The sequence below is a fragment of the Eremothecium cymbalariae genome, chromosome 3, assembly GCF_000235365.1.
Source record: "Eremothecium cymbalariae DBVPG#7215 chromosome 3, complete sequence".
NCBI lineage: Eukaryota > Fungi > Ascomycota > Saccharomycetes > Saccharomycetales > Saccharomycetaceae > Eremothecium > Eremothecium cymbalariae.
This window is the reverse complement of record NC_016451.1, coordinates 658,424-677,567: the sequence shown is the minus strand read 5'-3', so window position 1 is coordinate 677,567 and position 19,144 is coordinate 658,424. Positions and strand designations below refer to the sequence as shown.

The 19,144-nt window shown below is 38.4% G+C and overlaps 10 protein-coding genes across 10 annotated transcripts; 4 read left to right on the top strand and 6 right to left on the bottom strand.

The window, feature by feature from the left end:
• Nucleotides 1–575: 575 nt before the first annotated feature.
• On the top strand, nt 576–5,024 carry INO80 (chromatin-remodeling ATPase INO80; the record flags this gene model as incomplete). Its single annotated transcript, XM_003645612.1, has 1 exon — nt 576–5,024. One exon carries the CDS (start codon nt 576–578, stop codon nt 5,022–5,024), a length of 4,449 nt encoding a protein of 1,482 aa, XP_003645660.1.
• Nucleotides 5,025–5,194: 170 nt separating this feature from the next.
• NUT1 (Nut1p) lies at nt 5,195–8,491 on the bottom strand (the record flags this gene model as incomplete). The annotated part of the gene is made up of 1 exon (XM_003645611.1): nt 5,195–8,491. One exon carries the CDS (start codon nt 8,489–8,491, stop codon nt 5,195–5,197), a length of 3,297 nt encoding a protein of 1,098 aa, XP_003645659.1.
• Nucleotides 8,492–8,727: 236 nt separating this feature from the next.
• On the bottom strand, nt 8,728–9,759 carry PEX14 (Pex14p; the record flags this gene model as incomplete). Its single annotated transcript, XM_003645610.1, has 1 exon — nt 8,728–9,759. One exon carries the CDS (start codon nt 9,757–9,759, stop codon nt 8,728–8,730), a length of 1,032 nt encoding a protein of 343 aa, XP_003645658.1.
• Nucleotides 9,760–9,959: 200 nt separating this feature from the next.
• LYS5 (holo-[acyl-carrier-protein] synthase) lies at nt 9,960–10,745 on the top strand (the record flags this gene model as incomplete). Its single annotated transcript, XM_003645609.1, has 1 exon — nt 9,960–10,745. The coding sequence occupies one exon, from the start codon at nt 9,960–9,962 to the stop codon at nt 10,743–10,745; it is 786 nt and encodes a 261-aa protein (XP_003645657.1).
• Nucleotides 10,746–10,890: 145 nt separating this feature from the next.
• Nucleotides 10,891–11,775, top strand: HEM25 (Hem25p; the record flags this gene model as incomplete). Its single annotated transcript, XM_003645608.1, has 1 exon — nt 10,891–11,775. One exon carries the CDS (start codon nt 10,891–10,893, stop codon nt 11,773–11,775), a length of 885 nt encoding a protein of 294 aa, XP_003645656.1.
• A 62-nt stretch (nt 11,776–11,837) lies between these two features.
• Nucleotides 11,838–12,917, bottom strand: CDC43 (protein geranylgeranyltransferase type I subunit CDC43; the record flags this gene model as incomplete). Its single annotated transcript, XM_003645607.1, has 1 exon — nt 11,838–12,917. The coding sequence occupies one exon, from the start codon at nt 12,915–12,917 to the stop codon at nt 11,838–11,840; it is 1,080 nt and encodes a 359-aa protein (XP_003645655.1).
• A 187-nt stretch (nt 12,918–13,104) lies between these two features.
• AMS1 (alpha-mannosidase) lies at nt 13,105–16,362 on the bottom strand (the record flags this gene model as incomplete). The annotated part of the gene is made up of 1 exon (XM_003645606.1): nt 13,105–16,362. One exon carries the CDS (start codon nt 16,360–16,362, stop codon nt 13,105–13,107), a length of 3,258 nt encoding a protein of 1,085 aa, XP_003645654.1.
• A 775-nt stretch (nt 16,363–17,137) lies between these two features.
• PBI2 (Pbi2p) lies at nt 17,138–17,368 on the bottom strand (the record flags this gene model as incomplete). Its single annotated transcript, XM_003645605.1, has 1 exon — nt 17,138–17,368. The coding sequence occupies one exon, from the start codon at nt 17,366–17,368 to the stop codon at nt 17,138–17,140; it is 231 nt and encodes a 76-aa protein (XP_003645653.1).
• A 387-nt stretch (nt 17,369–17,755) lies between these two features.
• Nucleotides 17,756–18,313, bottom strand: YFH1 (ferroxidase; the record flags this gene model as incomplete). Its single annotated transcript, XM_003645604.1, has 1 exon — nt 17,756–18,313. The coding sequence occupies one exon, from the start codon at nt 18,311–18,313 to the stop codon at nt 17,756–17,758; it is 558 nt and encodes a 185-aa protein (XP_003645652.1).
• A 242-nt stretch (nt 18,314–18,555) lies between these two features.
• Nucleotides 18,556–18,954, top strand: EXP1 (Exp1p; the record flags this gene model as incomplete). Its single annotated transcript, XM_003645603.1, has 1 exon — nt 18,556–18,954. One exon carries the CDS (start codon nt 18,556–18,558, stop codon nt 18,952–18,954), a length of 399 nt encoding a protein of 132 aa, XP_003645651.1.
• Nucleotides 18,955–19,144: the final 190 nt, after the last annotated feature.

The window sequence follows — 19,144 nt, the reverse complement described above, 5'->3', positions numbered from 1 at the left end:
GCAAGAACTAAACCAGGACAAACAAGAAGAACGAAACACAGAACAGGATCAACAAGCAGAAAAAAAGCCAAAAAAATAGAGGATACAGAGGTGGGTTGAAAGAGAAAAAAAAGGAAAGATGTTGTAGTGTTAGGTTCGTAAATACATTATATCTTGCTCTTGAGTTTATATCATATAAAAGGTTTTAAATAGTCTGTTCGTTGTTGAGGGTTCTTTTGGTATAGACTGTTTTATACTGGATTAGAACGAGAGAGAGAAACAACATTAGGGACTGGACCGACAAAAAGTTTTGGTTGGCTGGGATTGGACAAGTTAGGTGTGAATTTCGAGCGCAAAGGATATCTTTCGTTGAGAGGAAAGGCTAGAATAGCTTATAAAGGAGTAGTTAGTTGATTGTCAATAGTTTTGAAGGCCGGTGGTATTGATTGGAAGAGAAGATTTATTTGCGGCGAGGGTACATTATATAGAGAGGATATATTTTAAGAGAGAGAGAAACAGGAAAGAGAGGAGAGGGTTTGTATTGAGTGGGCCAGAGTTTAGTTATTTAACAAAAATTGCATCGATAGGAAAAAGACATGTCGTTGGATGCATTATTGAACAAGGACGAGTTGACGTCGATGGCTGATGGCGGGGGGATGGACGGTGTTTGTTCTTCGTTGGTGGGGAGCAGAGAACGCTTTATGAGTTCTATGAACGAGCGATTCAATGGTCTTTGTCACAAGGATAGGCGGGAACAGCAGTATCAGGACTGGAAGTATCTCAGTTATCAAGAGTTTGAGCTTGTTAACGAGTGGAGTGCCCAGAGTCGTGATTTGACTATCAACCAGTGTGATCAATTAATTTCGAATATCAAATCTGCACAAGATGAGTGGATGGACTACGAGGTGTTTTTGAGTGGGAGGTCTACGGTTTTGGGCGAATTGGAGGAGAAGAGACAGAAGGAGATGGAGGCTCAGGAAGAGCGGCAGCGAGACAGAGACCATCTTGACAGGCAGCAGGACAAGCAAGAGAGACAGCAGCAGCAGCAGCAGCAGCAGCAGCATCCGCAGTCGACAAAGATCAGACAGGAAAGGCAGAGGTCCGCGGCGACTGCAAATAAGCGATCTGCCAAAAGAAGTGGAGGGAGCGGTAATTCTGTTGCGTTTAGCGGGTCCAAAGCGAAGGCCGAAACCTCTGTGGCAAACCGGAATCATCAGCAGGTTGGACACGGTGGCAGCGCCGCTACAGAACTCAATGGCGCCGTCAAAGAACTTTATCAAGGCAAATCCCATAATAGAGGAAAAGGAGATGAGGAACCGCGTACCATCGAGAGTTTAAAACAGGGCGATGAAGATAGAGAGGATAAAGACGAGGACGAGGACGAGGACGAAGATGAAGATGAAGAGGATGACGAAGAGGAAGAGGAAGATGATGTAGATGAATTGGACGAACTGGAAGAAATCCAGTTGATGGATGATGATAACGATAGAGACTTTTCTCCTGAAAGTGGTCGCTCTAAAAGTTCTGTCAAGTTTAACAGCAAGATTGACGTCAATTCTGACGTTAATCTGATCCAAAAAGAATTGATCAAGATGGCTCAGAAGCATAGGAATGCCAAGGCTAAAAAGAGAAAGTTCACTAGTTGCATTGTCCAGAAGTATGATGCTGATCACAGTAAACTAGAAGTCAAAGTAACTTTAAAGCAATTACATATAAAACGTTTGAAGCGGCTGATCAACGAAGCTAAACGAAAGCGTGCTGCTGAAGAAGCTGTAGTTGCCAACGAACAACAAGCTGGTTCGTCAAAGAAACGGAAGACCGGACAAAAATCAAAATCAAACACCAGTGGCAATGCTGCTTCCTCTAACGAGACGAATTCGGCAGAGTCCCCGGCCATTGGGGCTAATACAAAGGTTAATGGTGATGCAAACTCTTCCGATAGCCAGGTACCTGTTGTTCCTGATATAAACCCAACTACCGGGTTGCCTACTTATGGTATGAAGATGACCGCAAAGGAGGCAAGGGCAATTCAGAGACATTATGATACTACATATATTACTGTGTGGAAAGATATGGCTCGTAAGGATTCTGCAAAATTGTCTAGATTAGTTCAACAAATTCAGTCTATTAGATCTGCAAACTTTAAAAAGACTTCTTCATTAGTCGCCAGAGAGGCAAGAAAATGGCAAAGCAGAAATTTTAGACAAGTCAAAGATTTCCAAACAAGAGCACGTAGAGGAGTGAGAGAAATGTCAAGCTTCTGGAAGAAGAACGAGCGTGAAGAGCGGGAATTGAAGAAGAAAGCAGAGAGAGAGGCTATCGAACAAGCGAAGAAGGAAGAAGAGGAAAGAGAATCTAAGAGACAAGCAAGAAAATTGAATTTCTTACTTACCCAAACTGAATTGTACTCACATTTCATTGGTAGCAAAATCAAGACAAATGAACTGGAAGGCAGTATGGCTGATCCTTCCTTGTCTATGTTCACTGCTGGTATAGATTTAAGCAATACTGATCCAACCAAAACGGAAGTGCATCAAATTGATTTTTATAATGAAGATGACGAAGAATTACGTCGTAAAGCAGCACAAAATGCTTCTAATGCTTTGAAAGAAACACAAGCCAAAGCTAAGGCTTTTAGCGATCCATCTGATGAGGCTGAAGAATTAAACTTTCAAAATCCGACATCTTTGGGTGAAATTACCATTGATCAGCCTAAGATGCTAGGCTGTACCTTGAAGGAATACCAACTAAAAGGTTTGAATTGGTTAGCAAACTTGTATGATCAGGGTATAAATGGTATTTTGGCTGATGAAATGGGTTTGGGTAAAACCGTGCAGTCAATTTCAGTGTTAGCTCATTTGGCAGAACGTTATAATATATGGGGCCCATTTATAGTCGTAACACCTGCTTCCACATTACACAATTGGGTTAGCGAAATACAAAAATTTGTTCCAGATTTCAAAATTTTGCCTTACTGGGGTAATGGTAATGACCGTAAAGTATTAAGGAAGTTTTGGGATCGAAAACATTTGAGGTACGACCGAGATGCTCCCTTCCATGTAATGATAACTTCTTATCAAATGGTTGTTTCAGATGCTGCGTATCTACAAAAAATGAAGTGGCAATATATGATTCTAGATGAGGCGCAAGCGATTAAATCTTCCCAGTCTTCACGTTGGAAGAATTTATTGAGTTTTCATTGTCGTAACCGACTGTTATTAACCGGTACTCCAATACAAAATAGCATGCAAGAGTTATGGGCGTTGTTACACTTTATAATGCCTTCTTTATTCGATTCTCATGATGAATTTAACGACTGGTTTTCTAAAGATATAGAATCACACGCTCAGTCTAATACGCAATTAAACCAACAACAGTTACGTCGTTTGCACATGATTTTGAAGCCATTTATGTTGAGGCGTATCAAGAAGAACGTTCAATCTGAATTAGGTGACAAAATTGAAATTGATGTCATGTGTGACCTGACTCATAGACAAGCAAAGTTGTATCAGGTTCTAAAGTCCCAGGTTTCTTCTAACTACGATGCTATCGAAAACGCGGCAAGCAGTATCAGTGGTGATGATTCGGGCAACTATCCTGCAACATCAGACTCTAAAATCATGAATACAGTTATGGAATTTAGAAAGGTTTGTAATCATCCAGACTTATTTGAACGTGCAGATGTGAGTTCACCGTTTTCCTTTACTAATTTTGGTCAAACTGGGTCTATAATAAGGGAAGGCGATGTTGTGGATGTTCAGTATTCTTCCAAAAATCCTGTGACCTTTAATCTACCAAGATTGATCTATGATGATCTAATTTTGCCAAATTATAAACATGACATTGATGTGAGAGCAAAAATTTTGTACCATAGTATGAATATTTTCCATCCTACTAACTCTCCTGGGTTATGTTCCACACTTTCAAAAGTTACAGGCTATGACCCTGATTCATTTATGCATTTATCCAACCTTGAAATTGTTAAGAGAGCAATTCACTTATCCAGTAATTGTGCTAATAAAAAGGATATCATACCTATTGTTTATGACAAGGAGGATTTTAATATGAATTTATTTGAAAAGTCTCTATTAGTTACAAACGAGGTTGATTATTTACGCAACCTTTCCTGTACAACTCGAAATGGTGTATTAGAGTCGTTATTAAACATAAAAGATAAAGTCTACGATGAACAGTATATGAATGTATTACGTCCAGCTTACCGTCCAAGCGTCGCGGCTCCGCCAATTAATATTCACGTTATGGGATCTAGAAATTTTATGATTAGAAGGGATCATGAATTGTTTGAACCTGAAATTTGTCAAAGTCTAAGCATTGTTCCACCTATCACCCAAAATAGTTTGGTCCAAAGAAATAAGGAGATGCTATTCACTGAATTACCGAAATCAGAATTATATCCTAGTCCGTTGAATAAGAGCTTTTCCTCCTACATATCTATGCCATCCATGGACAGATTTATCACTGAATCTGCTAAATTGAAAAAGTTAGATGAGCTATTGGTACAGTTAAAGGAAGGTGACCATCGTGTATTAATTTACTTTCAGATGACTAGAATGATGGACTTGATGGAGGAATACTTAACTTACAGACAATATAACCATATCAGGTTAGATGGGTCCTCAAAATTAGAGGATCGTCGTGATTTGGTTCACGACTGGCAGACAAAATCTGATATTTTCATTTTCCTATTGTCCACCAGGGCAGGTGGTTTAGGGATTAATTTAACATCTGCTGACACTGTTATATTCTATGATTCAGATTGGAATCCAACGATTGATTCTCAGGCAATGGATAGAGCTCATCGACTAGGTCAAACCAAACAAGTCACTGTTTATAGATTGTTGATCAGAGGTACTATCGAAGAAAGAATGAGGGACAGAGCTAAGCAGAAGGAACATGTTCAGCAAGTTGTCATGGAAGGAAAAACCAAAGAGAACAATGTTCAAACCGTTTTGGCTAGTGGAAGTTCAATTGATCCACTTCCAACTCCACCTGCCATCGAAGTGGTAAGTGATACCACCGTATAGAATATTAATAATTCGAAATATACCTGTTATCTTGCTATATGATGATACAACATACAGTATATAACGTTAGCTCAATTTAATTTTTGAAATAGATAATTTTAATGAACACTTTTGTTAATTGATATTTTTTATACTATTATGAGCTTTCAGTTTCATTCGTTGTAATAATCTCAGATCACAGATATTTTCAAGGTTTCAACATACCTATTATATAAATTTATGAAGTTCTCGTATCTCGGTTCTGTTTCCTGACCAGCATCATAAGCCTCTTTAGTGTCCTTCATCATCATGAAATATGCAAAACCAAAACTTTCAGTTAGTCTAACCAAAGACACACGAGGTTCAAGAGTTTCTGAATTTTCATCTTTCAAGCCAGATTCATGTTTAATATCGTTCGGTTTCTGAGATTCATCCGGTAAGCCGCTGAAGGATTCACCAAATAACATGTCAAAATCTTCATCAGCAGCATCGACAGGATCTTGATCACTTTTATTATCTGCTTGAGGTGCGGAAGACCCTAAGATAGACGAAGAATCAGTTTTTATCTTGTTCCGGATTATAGCACTAGAAAACTTGCCAGTTTCTAGGTATTCTAACAGTGCGCTCTTTTCCTCTGGATTTTTAATATCTCTCAATACCATAAAATAAAACAGGTAAGATAATACATGATCGAGAGCTGTAGCAGGTGGTCTATTAACAGACCCAGGTATGCCGTATGTTGACACTTTATATTTTAAGGATTCAAAGACATCGTGAAGAAATTGTGCTGGGGTAACCAAATTAGTCAATTCAAGCAAATAATCAAAGTTATAATAAGTGCTGCTGTGTAGATTCCAAAATGAATTTATTTGGTTGGTCATGATTTTGTTTATTGGAAGGTCACTTGTCATTGTAAGTTTATTATAACTTATCTGTTTCTGCGAATAACTGTTTCCAGTTGCAGTGGTTATTCTTGGATCTATATCATAGATATTAGAAGATTGTGCCACAGACTCCAATTTAGATATTAGAGAATCTAATTTTGGATCCTGTTGATATTGAGACGAATACATCCCGTAATTAGATTCATTAGAAACCTGAAAAGATTTCAATTCTTTTAACAAATTAATGCAATTCAGCTTTAGAATTACGTAATGGACCGCTTTTGCATCTGGGTTCATACCCTTTGGTGCAATAATAGCATTAAGAAGGTCAAAAATCTTGCCACCAATTTGCAAAAAAGAATCATCGGTTTTTAATGAGATTAAATGCTGTTCCAACCAGAAGAAAATGTTAAGCAAACCTATTGACATAAACGGTTGTAGGAAATATTCAAATCCATTTACAAAGTTGGAAACATCACTTATTAAACCTGTTTCAACATTAACTAAACTTTGTTTAAAGATGAATGGTATCATGGTGCCCAGTACTTTTACATCCGCAGTTTTCATCAACGGATCTGAGATAGAATTATTGATGAACAAGTCACGCAGCCATAACTGTAGCATATTTTTAGATGCATCAGGGTTTCCTTCATCGCTGAAAGTTTCTTGAATGTCTCCCAATTTTGAGATAAAGTTCAGCACAGTGGATTTCGAAGGAATCTCTACCAAAGATTCCAAATTTACATTATACGTCTTCACCATATGAATGATGAACGCCATTGAAAGAGTATAAGCCATGAATGCGCTTAGGTTTTCAAATTCAGAATCTTCAGATATAACGTCGTTTAACTTGTTGCCGTTAGGTTCCCATATAACATCAATAAATGTAACAACAGGGCCCAAAAGTTTTTCCGGACCAATAAAACACAGTATGTTAGTCAACAAGTGGCCAATGTTCAAAGTTAGCAGTGTCAAAATTTTGGATATTGACTTATGATCAAAGTCTTCAACTGCTTTACGCAAAACATCATAAATAATATTTGAAATCTCTTGCTGCTTTGTAGGAGCGACAGATTCTAAATTATGTGCAAGCTGAAGTAAGCCATTATCAGTACCAATAACAAGTTGATTACTATCATCAAACATAGACTCAAAATCTAATGTTTCGATCGATCTTTTCATAAAGCCTTTAATATCAAGAATCGATTCCTTAACACATTGACTGTTTTCGATAACCAAGTGCTCAGAGGTTACTAAAGACTTCAAGTCGACCATTTGATCTTCTCTCAGATATTCATTTAATACATTTGGTGGTTGTAAACCTAACATTATCAAATTCTTTAGAAACTCGTGTCTAATATCAAGATTGTTCACAGGGTAATCATCAAATAAGTCTTCTGTACGGTTTTTAACTTCATCCTTTTCTGTATTGTACGATTTAATAGCTTTAACGACCTTATCATCAATGTTTTCTAAAGCGTGCAGTACCAATTGTGGCTCATTGGGGATAGACTGCTTAATTATCAGTGGTAATTGCTTGGTAATGAAGATCGTCCATTTACGCTCCAACAACGAAAAGTTAGAATTCAACTGATGATACAACTTGTTGCTTACGAATTGGGCAAAACAAGTAAACGTAGTTTCAATCAAATCTGCGACGTTTGTTTGGGAAGAACGTTCGATTTGTGGAGAACCACTTGTCTTTGTTAGCTCTCCAATTGATTCATATTTGTTTAGGAAGTCCGGATCGGAAACAGTAAAATAATGTATCTTGTTATTCAACCAAAGATTCTTGTAATAACGCGTCAATTTGACATCCTGGTATTTCAACTCATTAGGAGCCAACGAAGGTTGTTTTGTCACACCAACTGTTATTGATTCATACTTGGGAGACGTCACAGAAGGCGACGGTATTGTACTAGGTGGTAATGCAAAAGTGCCAACTGATGAGGACGGCTCACCGGCTTGAAATTTGGGGTCCAGATCATTGAAAAGTCTCTTGTATAGCAGTTTATTGCACTTAGAAAGTCTCTGAAGTAATAAATTCCCATTGTTTCTAATATTCTCATCTTGAATCTTGGCTGGAGACTCAGAGATCTTCAGTACTGTATGCAGAAACTTTGTGATTATGGTAATCAGTTCATCACCCAATTCACTGAAATTGAAGCTCAAAATGGAAGGTAAAATATCGGAATATATATCATTACTGATTTGATCAGATATGAGTTTATTGGTGAGGTTTCTCATAAAGCCTGTAGACCTGGAGAAAAAGTGAATTAAAACAAGTTGATTTTTCACTAGATGCAACTTTGGAAGGAAAATCTTCAATAATTCGGAATTGTAATTGACAAAAACAATCTCAACTACATAATCTGCGACCAAGTTATACTTTCCATCGTTAAGAACTTTCAATAACCCTTGAGATATAGCTTCATACACTGGCTCTATGGGTGGTTTAGCCTCATTGTCACCTTGACTCTCTATTACTGAGTCGTATTGTTCATTAAAGAACATATTGTAAAAGTTGGTGAATTGCTTGGGAGAGACATGTCTCGATGCACAGTTGGTTATCAGTTTACAGATAGAATCCACTTCTCTTACCATTGAAGTAATAAATGTATTATCAACTCTGTTGTTTCTGTTCAAGCTAAATAAACCAGGTGTACCACTAGAGGCAACGCTTAAACATATACTACAATTTATGTTAAGAAACACCGTGTGAAATGACAGATATTAACGAGACTTAAATACTCAAATATAATGGAAAAGTATAAAGTAAACCAACACCTAAAGAAAGAGTCGTTTTCATTGTCGTAAAATCCTACTTATACGATGTGCTTCTAGGTAGCGAAGTCTTCCCGAGAAGATTCGTCTGATACATCGTTGGGGGCATTATTAACCGGTGATTGTTCTTTTGAGGAAACTGCTGCTTTCTGCCAGTCAGGAATCGCTGCCAGGGACGGAGAGGAAGTATTATGCATTCTACCTGCTTTCCATACAGGGGCAGCATATTTTTCTACATGTTGTTCGTCTTTTTTAACGTTTGGCTTCATTTTAGCCAATATTTCAGAAGCAGATGGAATTGAAGCGGCGGAGGGTACACCATTTGGAGCTGACGAGTTGTTTAAAGAACTACCACCGTTGGCGAACGTACTATTCTTGATTAGTCTTTTCAAGGATTCCATATCACTATGAAGGCCGGCCAACTGCGTACTACTTTCACGGTTATGTTTGAATTCTTCTATTTTCTTTGATAATTCAGTAACTTGCAGCTTCAAGTCTCTAAATTCAAAATTGATGTTGCTTCTCGTTTTCGTGGTGTCTTCAAGCGCTCCTTGCAACTTAATTATTGTAGCATCCAATTCCTTTAGTTTTTCAACCTGCTGGTTTCTAAATTCCTCCTGCTCCTGCTCAAACTTCTCCAACAACTTATCAACTTTCTCAAAGTGCTGGTCAATGTGCTGTTTGTCCTCCTCTAACTTACTTTTGGATTCTGGAAGAAGTTGCGGAACCACATACCTCCTAGTCACTTCGTATATACCATAACATAGGCCTACAGTGGTCGTGGCCATAATAAAATAATCTTTCCAGTCACGTCTTGGCAAAGGAGGAGGAACAGCATCATACCACGAATCATTCATAGGCACAGATGCAACACTATTTCCACTCTGCAACTCAGAGCTAGACTTTGCTGAAACATTCTCAGAATATTTTAAAGCATGTTGGATTTCTTGTTCGGATAAGCCTTTCTTCTGAAGAAACTCAACTTTCTTAGTCAGAGGAGAGTTTTGTACCGTGGGTTCACCCAAAAACCGAACTGCCGATTCAAACAGTTCTACCCTATCTGCAGGAATACTATCAGGTATTTCCATTGCGTTCCTCGTTGTTAGAGCTCCTACGGGCTTAAAACTTGCTTTTATTTCGTTATCCAAAACTCAATATATACTAGAAAATATCGTCGTCCCTTTTCCCGTACCCGTTCTTATTATTAGAGAGCCCGGAAAGGCGCAATGTACATACAAACCAAAAATAATAACACAGAATAAATTAGTCTACACATCCCATTTGGAAGATGAACTGTTCAGTATCCGATAGTAAATCTCTTCTAATTAGTATTAACGTTAATGATGGGTTTTTGCAGGATGACTTCTGCTTTGAAGTTGCAATGAGGCTGTTACCCACAACTGTCCAAAATGAAATATTGAAAAAGAAGAGATTCATGCGACCCACAGCATTGGGCAGCCAACTTCTACTGTTATATGGCTGTTCAAGAATATTAGGATGTTCATGGCGGGAGCTGAAGTTCTCAAAATCTAAGTTTGGGAAACCTTTCCTAGTTCATCATGACAACGTAGCTTTCAGCATGTCTAATGGTGGAGGTAATGTAATCATTTATATAACCAAGGGAGAAGAGGTACAAGGAGGGGTAGGTATAGATATTGCTTCCACAACTGACTGTATTAATTGGGAATTTGAGTATTTAAACGATTTAAAAACCGTGTTCTCTCAGAGCGAAGTAGAATGCCTACGAAGTACATCATTTGATGTGCGGGATGAACTATTTACATATTACTGGTCACTAAAGGAGGCATACATCAAGTATATAGGTGAGGGTCTTAACGCCGATCTTGCATTAGTCAACCTGGGATCATTAAAACCACTAATGAAATCCGAGCATAGAACGTTTACCAAATTCATAAATGGAAAGTCTGTTCAATTCCGGTCACACTGGTACGACGATTGTCATATTATATCAATATGCTATAAGCTGAAGGAACCCGCGCTTGACGTAAAGTACGTATCATTAGAATCTATCTCGTTGAGTCTCATCATAGATAAACTTTCTAATTTTGGTTAATTTGAATTATAGTGTTTCTTCTGGATAGTTCATTATTCGGGCTTCAAAAGAAGTTGAGAAATCTAAAAAGTGTTGCAGTAATGATGCCTCTTGCACACGCAGCAACAGTGACAAACAAGACAGATTACGCTGTACCGATAGATAGATGTCAAAAGATTCTACAGATACTAGTTCACATTTAATTGGTGGACTTTTAGCGGGGCTGGCCACAGTAGTTGTGCTACAACCCTTCGATTTGCTGAAAACTCGCGTGCAGCAGAATCAACATGCAACTCTTACGGAAACAGTTAAAGGCCTCAATTCAATTTTTGAATTGTGGAGAGGTACAGTGCCATCAGGGTTTAGAACCTCTCTAGGTAGTGCGATGTATGTTACGACATTAGATTTTACTAGAAAGACTATAGCTGCAGGAAGTCATAATTCCCAAAATAAAAGTAGCATTTTGCCAAAACTTTCTATGCATCAAAATTTACTTGCAGGTTCCTTTTCCAGAGCACTTGTTGGCTTCATTACTATGCCAATTACTATAATTAAGGTTCGATATGAATCTACAGTTTACCAATATTCTAGTCTGATGGGTGCAGTTAAAAGCATATATAAAACGGAAGGTCTCAACGGTTTTTTTAGAGGGTTTTATGCAACTGCATTGAGAGATGCACCATATGCAGGAATTTATGTTCTGCTCTATGAAAAGGCAAAAGAAACCTTACCGCGGATATTACCAAGTGCAATTCTAGAAGTTGACCATTCCAACATACTGAAAACTTATTCATCTGCAATCATAAATGTTACCGGCGCTGTATTCGCGGCATGTACGGGTTCAGCACTAACTGCACCATTCGATACCATTAAAACTCGGATGCAGCTAGAGCCAGATAAATTCTCAGGGTTTATCCAGACTCTTCGTTATATCGTGACCAAGGAAAAGATACGGGTATTATTCAGAGGTTTGGGCTTACGTTTGACCCGAAAAGCTTTAGGAGCAGGCATTGGTTGGACCGTTTATGAAGAATTGATTAAAACATTATGATAGATAAAAAAATGCATTACTTAGTTGTAAATAATACGTAAATTTTCATATGTTAACTCAAATTAACCGAACCAGTGTTTACGCACTTCTTCAGTAATGCATAATATACCATCGAATGTGCCATCAATTAAGCTCAATGCTGCAATTCCAAGGAAAGTATGGTAGATGTCAGGGTCGTCCTCATTATTCTTGGCAAAACCACCAATTAGCATATTCTGAGTTTTGAATAAAAGATATTCTTTCAATTTTAGGTTATCGACAAGTGACATGGATTCTAAAATATTCAATGAGTTTAAGCACCAGAAGGCGTAGCATGTATCAGCATATTTGTTCTCCCTGCCTTGAAAACCGCCATGATCTTCTGCAAAATAATTCTCGCTATCTTCAGGCAATGGGACTTTATCAAAAATGGACACCTGCCTATGTACAAGCCAATCGATTGTATCGTGTTTGAAGGCATCACTTAAAATATCTAGCTTGTCTAACAACTTCAACGAAGACAGGGCGCAGTTAGTATAGCCAGCATGAGGTTCATTGTAGTCTCCAAACGCACCTCCTGTGCAACGTTTAGTCTCTATAAATTGTAGCAGTTTCTCAACGCAAATATATTTCCCGAAGTCTCCTTGTGTTTTGCAACCCATGATTGTAAGTAGGGATAATGCAATGTAGCAGTATCTTAGATCATTCGAATCTGTTGCAGATGTAGACCCATCATTCTTAACATCCAACGTAGACACGAATGAACCATTACTCAATTGACATTTCCCAATGAAATTACACAATGATTCTTTATCAAGGGTGGAGTCGAAGAATTCATGAGCATTAAGGGACAATAGTACAAGGATTGCAAACAGGCTGCTCGGTAAGTGGATTGTAGGAATAAGCCCAACGTCCATTGTACCGCTACCCAAAAATCCTGAAATTCTGGTCCCATCGCTTAAAGCCAAAGATTTGTAAAGAGTAGTCAACCATGTTGTACTGCCACCGTATTTTGAAATTATATCCTGACCAAGGCAATTACTTCCCACAATAGAATAGTATACGATTGCAATCTTGTTAGGATCATGCCTCTGATGGAAAGATGGAAGGAGTGTTAGGTGGCGTCCGATAAACTTTAAGTGTTTCTGAACTAGCAATTCCATCACCTATTATTGGGCATCGGTGTTGAATGAAGGTGATATGTTGAGATTTTTCAAAGGCTGCTTGTTAACTAAAGTCTCATTTTTGCTTACATATTTTTTTTAAGTTTACATGTACATATAAATAGAATAGGATAGAAGCCCAAAAATGGGCCAAGGTTAGCAGCGATGTACATTAGATTGCTGACTTTTAAAGTATCAGCTTGTAAGTTGCAATCTCGAAAGGTCTCAATTTAATTGGTATTTCAGATCTAGAATTGCAATTATCTTTAGCAGGCTTAAAAGGTAGCCGTTCAACAGTCTCTAATTCCAAGCTGTTGATTTTTAGTACCGACTTTAAATCCAAAGACGTTAGGAGAGTGGCAGAAGATTCACCTCCACAGGACTCATAAACCCTGACAACTATACTAGTTTCAAATTTTGTATCCAAGGCATAATTAGAGTTTACGTCTTCATCGTCCTCTCCTCTCTTTATATTTGACAAGATTACATTTTTATCACCGATCAAGGAGATTATGTCATTAAATTCCTTAGCCAACAACTTTGGAATATCGTACTGATATTTATAGTTGAATTTGATGCCTAGCTCCACGGTCTTTGCAGTCAATCCACCTGAGTGCGGATAAATTGCATATTCGATTTCGTGAGTCCCCATGTCCGCATGTGCATCTGGTGCTTTAGAAGACCGTAACAACGATAATCTCATCAAATTCCCATGTGTTGCGAAGCCGTACTTGCAATTGTTTAAAATTGAAACACCTTTAGTATATTCACTATAGTCTGCAAATTTGTGATGACAAACTTCAAATTTAGCCACATCCCAGGATGTGTTATAATGAGTCGGTCTCTTTGTAATACCGAATTGAGTTTCATAAGAGGCAAAATCGTTCCGCACATTGACAGGAAACTCTACCTTCAAAAACCTATTCGTTTCGTTCCAGTTTTCTACTACAGTTTTGATATGAACGATCGCTTCATCTGCTCTATGTTTAGCAATTGATGACAAACTAATTGTACTAATAATCTGACAGTTACTGGAAATTGCAATAATAACTTCGACAGCAACAACATTCTGCGTATCTTCAGAAATTCTGACAGACCTAACATCATTCAAGTACTCGTATTTATTTACCGAGTATAACTCGGTATCCCAAGCTTGCCAACTTAATGGTTGATCATCAAATAAAACAAATTGATTGGCCCCTAAGTTATTACGACCACCAACCAAATCCAAATATTCCGTATCACCTTGCAAGTCTTCGATACTTTTAATAGAACCAGACCTTTTGTCCACTTTAACCTGTAGTTTTTTGTTTGATAGGATAATGCTGTCACTATTTTCTGTGACGCTGGTAGTATAAATATCCGATGGTTCGTTTACACCAGGTTTATCTTCAGGTAACTCGACGTCCCACTGTAACGTGTTAACGGGCACCAATTCCTCTTCGTCACCCTTCAATACTTTCAATGCATCAGCAATCAAAGATTCAGCCTTTGAAATAGCAGCTTTTAGCATAGGAACGGATTCATATTTGTAAACAATCTCGATACAAGAACCTGGAATAACATCATGGAATTGACATAATAAAACATCTTCCCACAAATTATTAATTTCAACTGCAGGATAAACGTACTTATCTGGTAACATAACCGAAGTTTTAGTTGCAATCCATTCCAAGTCATGTAGCTTTATTTCAGAGAACCGCATCAACATCTTTGTTTCTGCCTGAGTGGTATATGTACCTCTGTGAAATTCGAAGTACAACTCACCATTCCAGGTAGCCAAATCATGTCCATCATGGGTTTTATCTAAAATATCTTGGTAGAATTCAGAAACAGATTTACCTACATGTACCTTTGGCACTATATTTCCATTGCGATTAGACATAGATCTAATCCTACGCATCTTGAGCAACATCTCTCTTGTAGGTCCACCTCCACCATCACCATATCCATACAACAATAAACCAGATCCATACACCTCATTTGACTTATTTTGTCCTGCAGTACCCAAAATGTCTCCAAAGTGAGCCATTGCAGTATATGTATTCCTTGGAGGCATATGAGTCAAAACCTGAGTACCATCAATGCCCGCCCAATTAAAAGTTGTATGTGGGAAATTATTAATATTATTCCAAGATAGCTTTTGAGTGAGGAATCTATGAATTCCAGATATACGGCAAATTTGGGGAACTTGTGAAGAATATCCAAAGGTGTCAGGGAGCCAAAATATGTCACTCTTCATACCAAAATATTTCATAAAGAAACGCTGACCTAATAAGAACTGCCTACACAAAGACTCTCCGCTGGGAATGTTAGTGTCATTTTCTACCCAAGAACCACCTATTGGGAAGAACTGGGCCTGTTGAACTTTTGGAAGAAGAACATCCTTAAAGAAACCCGGATGTAAGTCCATTAACCACTTGAATTGTTGTCCTTGAGACGCAACAAATTGATACTCCGGAAATTCGTCCATTAACACACACTGTGACGACCAGGATCGAACTATCTTACGCTTAGTTTCTGCAAACGGCCACAACCACGCAGTGTCAATGTGACAGTTCCCCATTGCCCACACAGTTGCATCAATTTGGGAGTCCCCACGCTGATAAACCTTAGAACTATCCATATATTCATCAAAGAACTCTTCACGAAGGAAACGGCGGCAAACATTTACACTAGAAGCATCATCGCGATCGAAAAGATCCATAACACGATTTGCAAGCTGTCTTGCGCGATGCTTCTGCGCAGAATTATCCGGCAATTCTCTAGCTGCATCACCTAACATCCAAAAATCAACAAATAAATTCCTGGCCTCCCAATTTGGCCAGACTAAATCTGCCTTATCCAACCTGAAAAACCGATCATTATTAGGAGGATTAATACTGCTACCATTCCCCACGCCAAACATTCCATTGTTAGCACATTCAATGTAGAATGGAAGCACTGCTTTCCCCTTAGGAATCAAATACTCCGTTCTCTCCCCACCCCCGGAGAACGCAGTATAAGGCCTGGCATTTTCAGGATCAATCACCATACCCTCATTGTTACAATCCCATTGAAACACCAACTGTTCCTTCGAATCTAACCACTCCTCCGGAACCCGCAAATGAACTTTGAACCATGTCGTAGACCAACTTGGCCCAAACCACTGTCCAATAGCCACAGGACTCCAGTTGATTTCACCAGCCTCATCCATCGCAATCACGTGCTCCCATAAGGGACGCTTCTCCGGAGCAACTGGCGATATTTCTCGATCATATGGGACCTGATAGTACTTCACGTCCACAGCCAGACCATCTAATTGTATCCGGTCTTTATCATAGAACTTCGGTAAGTTATTGTCCTTATAATCCCCAGATGAATCAATAAACTGCCGAAGACGATCCTCGTATATCTTTTGGACAGGCTTGAAATGAGGATCCGAATTGATACTTTCATACACCATCCTGTACCCTAGAAATCACTAACGATATCTCTGATGAATACGGCCAAAAAACAAAACTTTACACCCTATAAATTCACTTCATATCCCTATCATGTACATATATATATATTCGTATACTTTACAATTTGCACATGCGCATTATCCACTAGTTCACTAGGGCCCGGTTCCGTATTCAGTAAGTTTCATTCAATATATTACACATAAAGCCACTTAGGTTGACCCACTTCTCTCCGCCTCCGTGAATTTGAAACCCCCTTAAAACAGAAACTTTATTATTATCAATCACCCACCTTTCTACTAATACTACAACGAAAAGTGAAGCTTAACAACAGTCCTGATCTCCTAGAAACTGCCCGATATACCATGTACGTACTGTTGAGGGTTTAAGCCACTACGCTCTTCTCCGACACGCCACAGGCCACTCTTAAATTAAATCCTTCTACTTAATTATATAACTAAATTGTATACAGGCTGCAAAGAAGTTGATCAATTAGGCAATGCTACATATTACCCTAATACAGAAAAGTGACAAGCTAAGTATTTATGTAGCAATAAGCCATTTCCTACCTGGCTACATTAGGTACATGGGGGGAGGGCATGCATCTTATACAACTGAAAAGAAACATCATGGAGCTCTTCTTGTGGACCTTCCACGACAATTAGATTGTTCACTACTCCAACCAGAAAAGCGGTAGATAGAGTATACAATGATACAATATATTATTTGTACGTACGTTACATAGGATATTAAATTAGATATCATTGTCGCTACCACTTATGCTCCCATGTGGTGTACCTCTTGATCCTCCTCGATTAGTTCAATTGCGTCGGTATGTTTCGATTTAATACTCTCAATATGAAGTCCATCTGGCTCAGGGATAGTCACACTGAAACCGTTAATAAGAGGAAAGTCGTGGTTGACTTCGCCTCCCAGGTCGTAAATGGATTCCTTAACTTCAGTGGAATCAACACCGTCCTTCAACTTGATGATGTAAGATTTGGACATATTTTAGTTGGTATATTGTATAGGTTAATATAATAGCGCCTGAGATGACTGCTGCGAAGCTTGTAGGATCAATTTACTTTATATGCGGTGCTCTCTTGATTTGCAAACGGCAGAGGAGATACTCCTTTTTATAGTTTAATGTTCGCAAAAGGGGAGGATAAAGCGTAGCAACTATATATCTATATAGAAAGCAGTCAGTGGCTAATTAGGAAGACACATTACATACCATACACCCCCCTGATATTCAGTCCAGAACCTGATTGATGCACAGGTGTACAGTCATCACAAACGTAACATGATAATAGATTGAAACGAGTGGAGTAGGAGATACGTAAGTTTAGATCAATGGTAGCAGATCAGGTGTGACTTCGTTAATAGCATGCGTGTTTAGAAAGTTATTTCAGCAGGATCAACAACAGTAGCTAATTCTTTGGAAAGAACATCGAGTAGCTTTGTTCCGTCTCTTAGTGAAACCCATTCGCCGTTATACAAATCATACCTATTGGGGCCTGATATTGGAGATGACAACCATATTTGCTTGTTTGGAGGTTGCTTATTAATTACATAGGTTCCAATCTTCGGAATAACGATGGTTAGAACACCCTGTGAGAATTCAGCGTCCGTGATTACTTCCGGGTGGCTATCGCCTACCAGTTCGATTTTGTCAAGTAGGGTATCTAACAAGGCATCAGACTGTTCATGATAGTTTTCTATAGTCAGACTTGAAATGCTCTCAGGTATAATGCGTCCATCCGTAGAGGAGGTGCTGCTATAAAAAGGTTTTTGTAGAATGTGACGGCGAGATGACATATTAATATTGTATCTATGTGACTGTGAAGTTCGGGAGATGGTAAAATATGTCCTGACAGAATAACCTGATGAACGAAAGGGAAAGTGGCGAGGGACGCATTTTATTAAAGTAATGGGCCTGGATATGGCTTTCATGCTCTCTATTTGGTTTACTTTGGCAAAATATGTGATGCTGTCTTACTGGGTTTGTTAGTGAGATTGGTATTTCGAACTACTGAAAATTCGTTGTAGGTTTGTAGATTTGTAAGTGAATTATTTAAAAAAAGAAACCCGGTATCTTAAAAAGAACATACATTGATGGTTATGTGTGTTGTAGGAGTGGATGCATAAGGGTTTGCTCATAAGACGATTTTAAGAGATAGGTTAGCTAGTAAAGCATGGGTTTTATAATATATTTTATTGTTCTTTTCGTAGTGCTTGGTGTTGTTCTATTCTTACCAACTGTGTCTGCCGTTTTCTCATATCAACTGAACAAGACTGATGGTGCTGTTGGAGGCAGGAACAGAAGAAACGATACGAAGGATAACAGCTATTTGAAGAATCTAGTTCAAGTAAGACTGAATACTTCAGCATATATTTCTGAGAATAGTACATTAGTTGGTCACACAGGTTTGAAGAGGCGGGTCATCGGAAAATATAACAACGATCCATCTTTGTATGACTACAATATAGAAGAGCTCATCGCGGAAGACCTTGAAGAAGAGACACAAGCGGAACAAAGGCATTTTACGAAATATAAAGGTAAGGAGCAAGAAAGGAATGAGGAGTTGGTCTAAGTTCAATGAGATAAGTATTTAGGTAATTAAATGCGCATAATTCAGCACACGATCGTTCACGTGCACATTAATGAGTGTATACTATGTATAAATAGATAGATACAGAAATAGACATTAGATGTCCATTTAATTTACAGAATAGTTTCTGAATATGCAAAACTTGCTAGATGAATTTCACATTATATGCTAT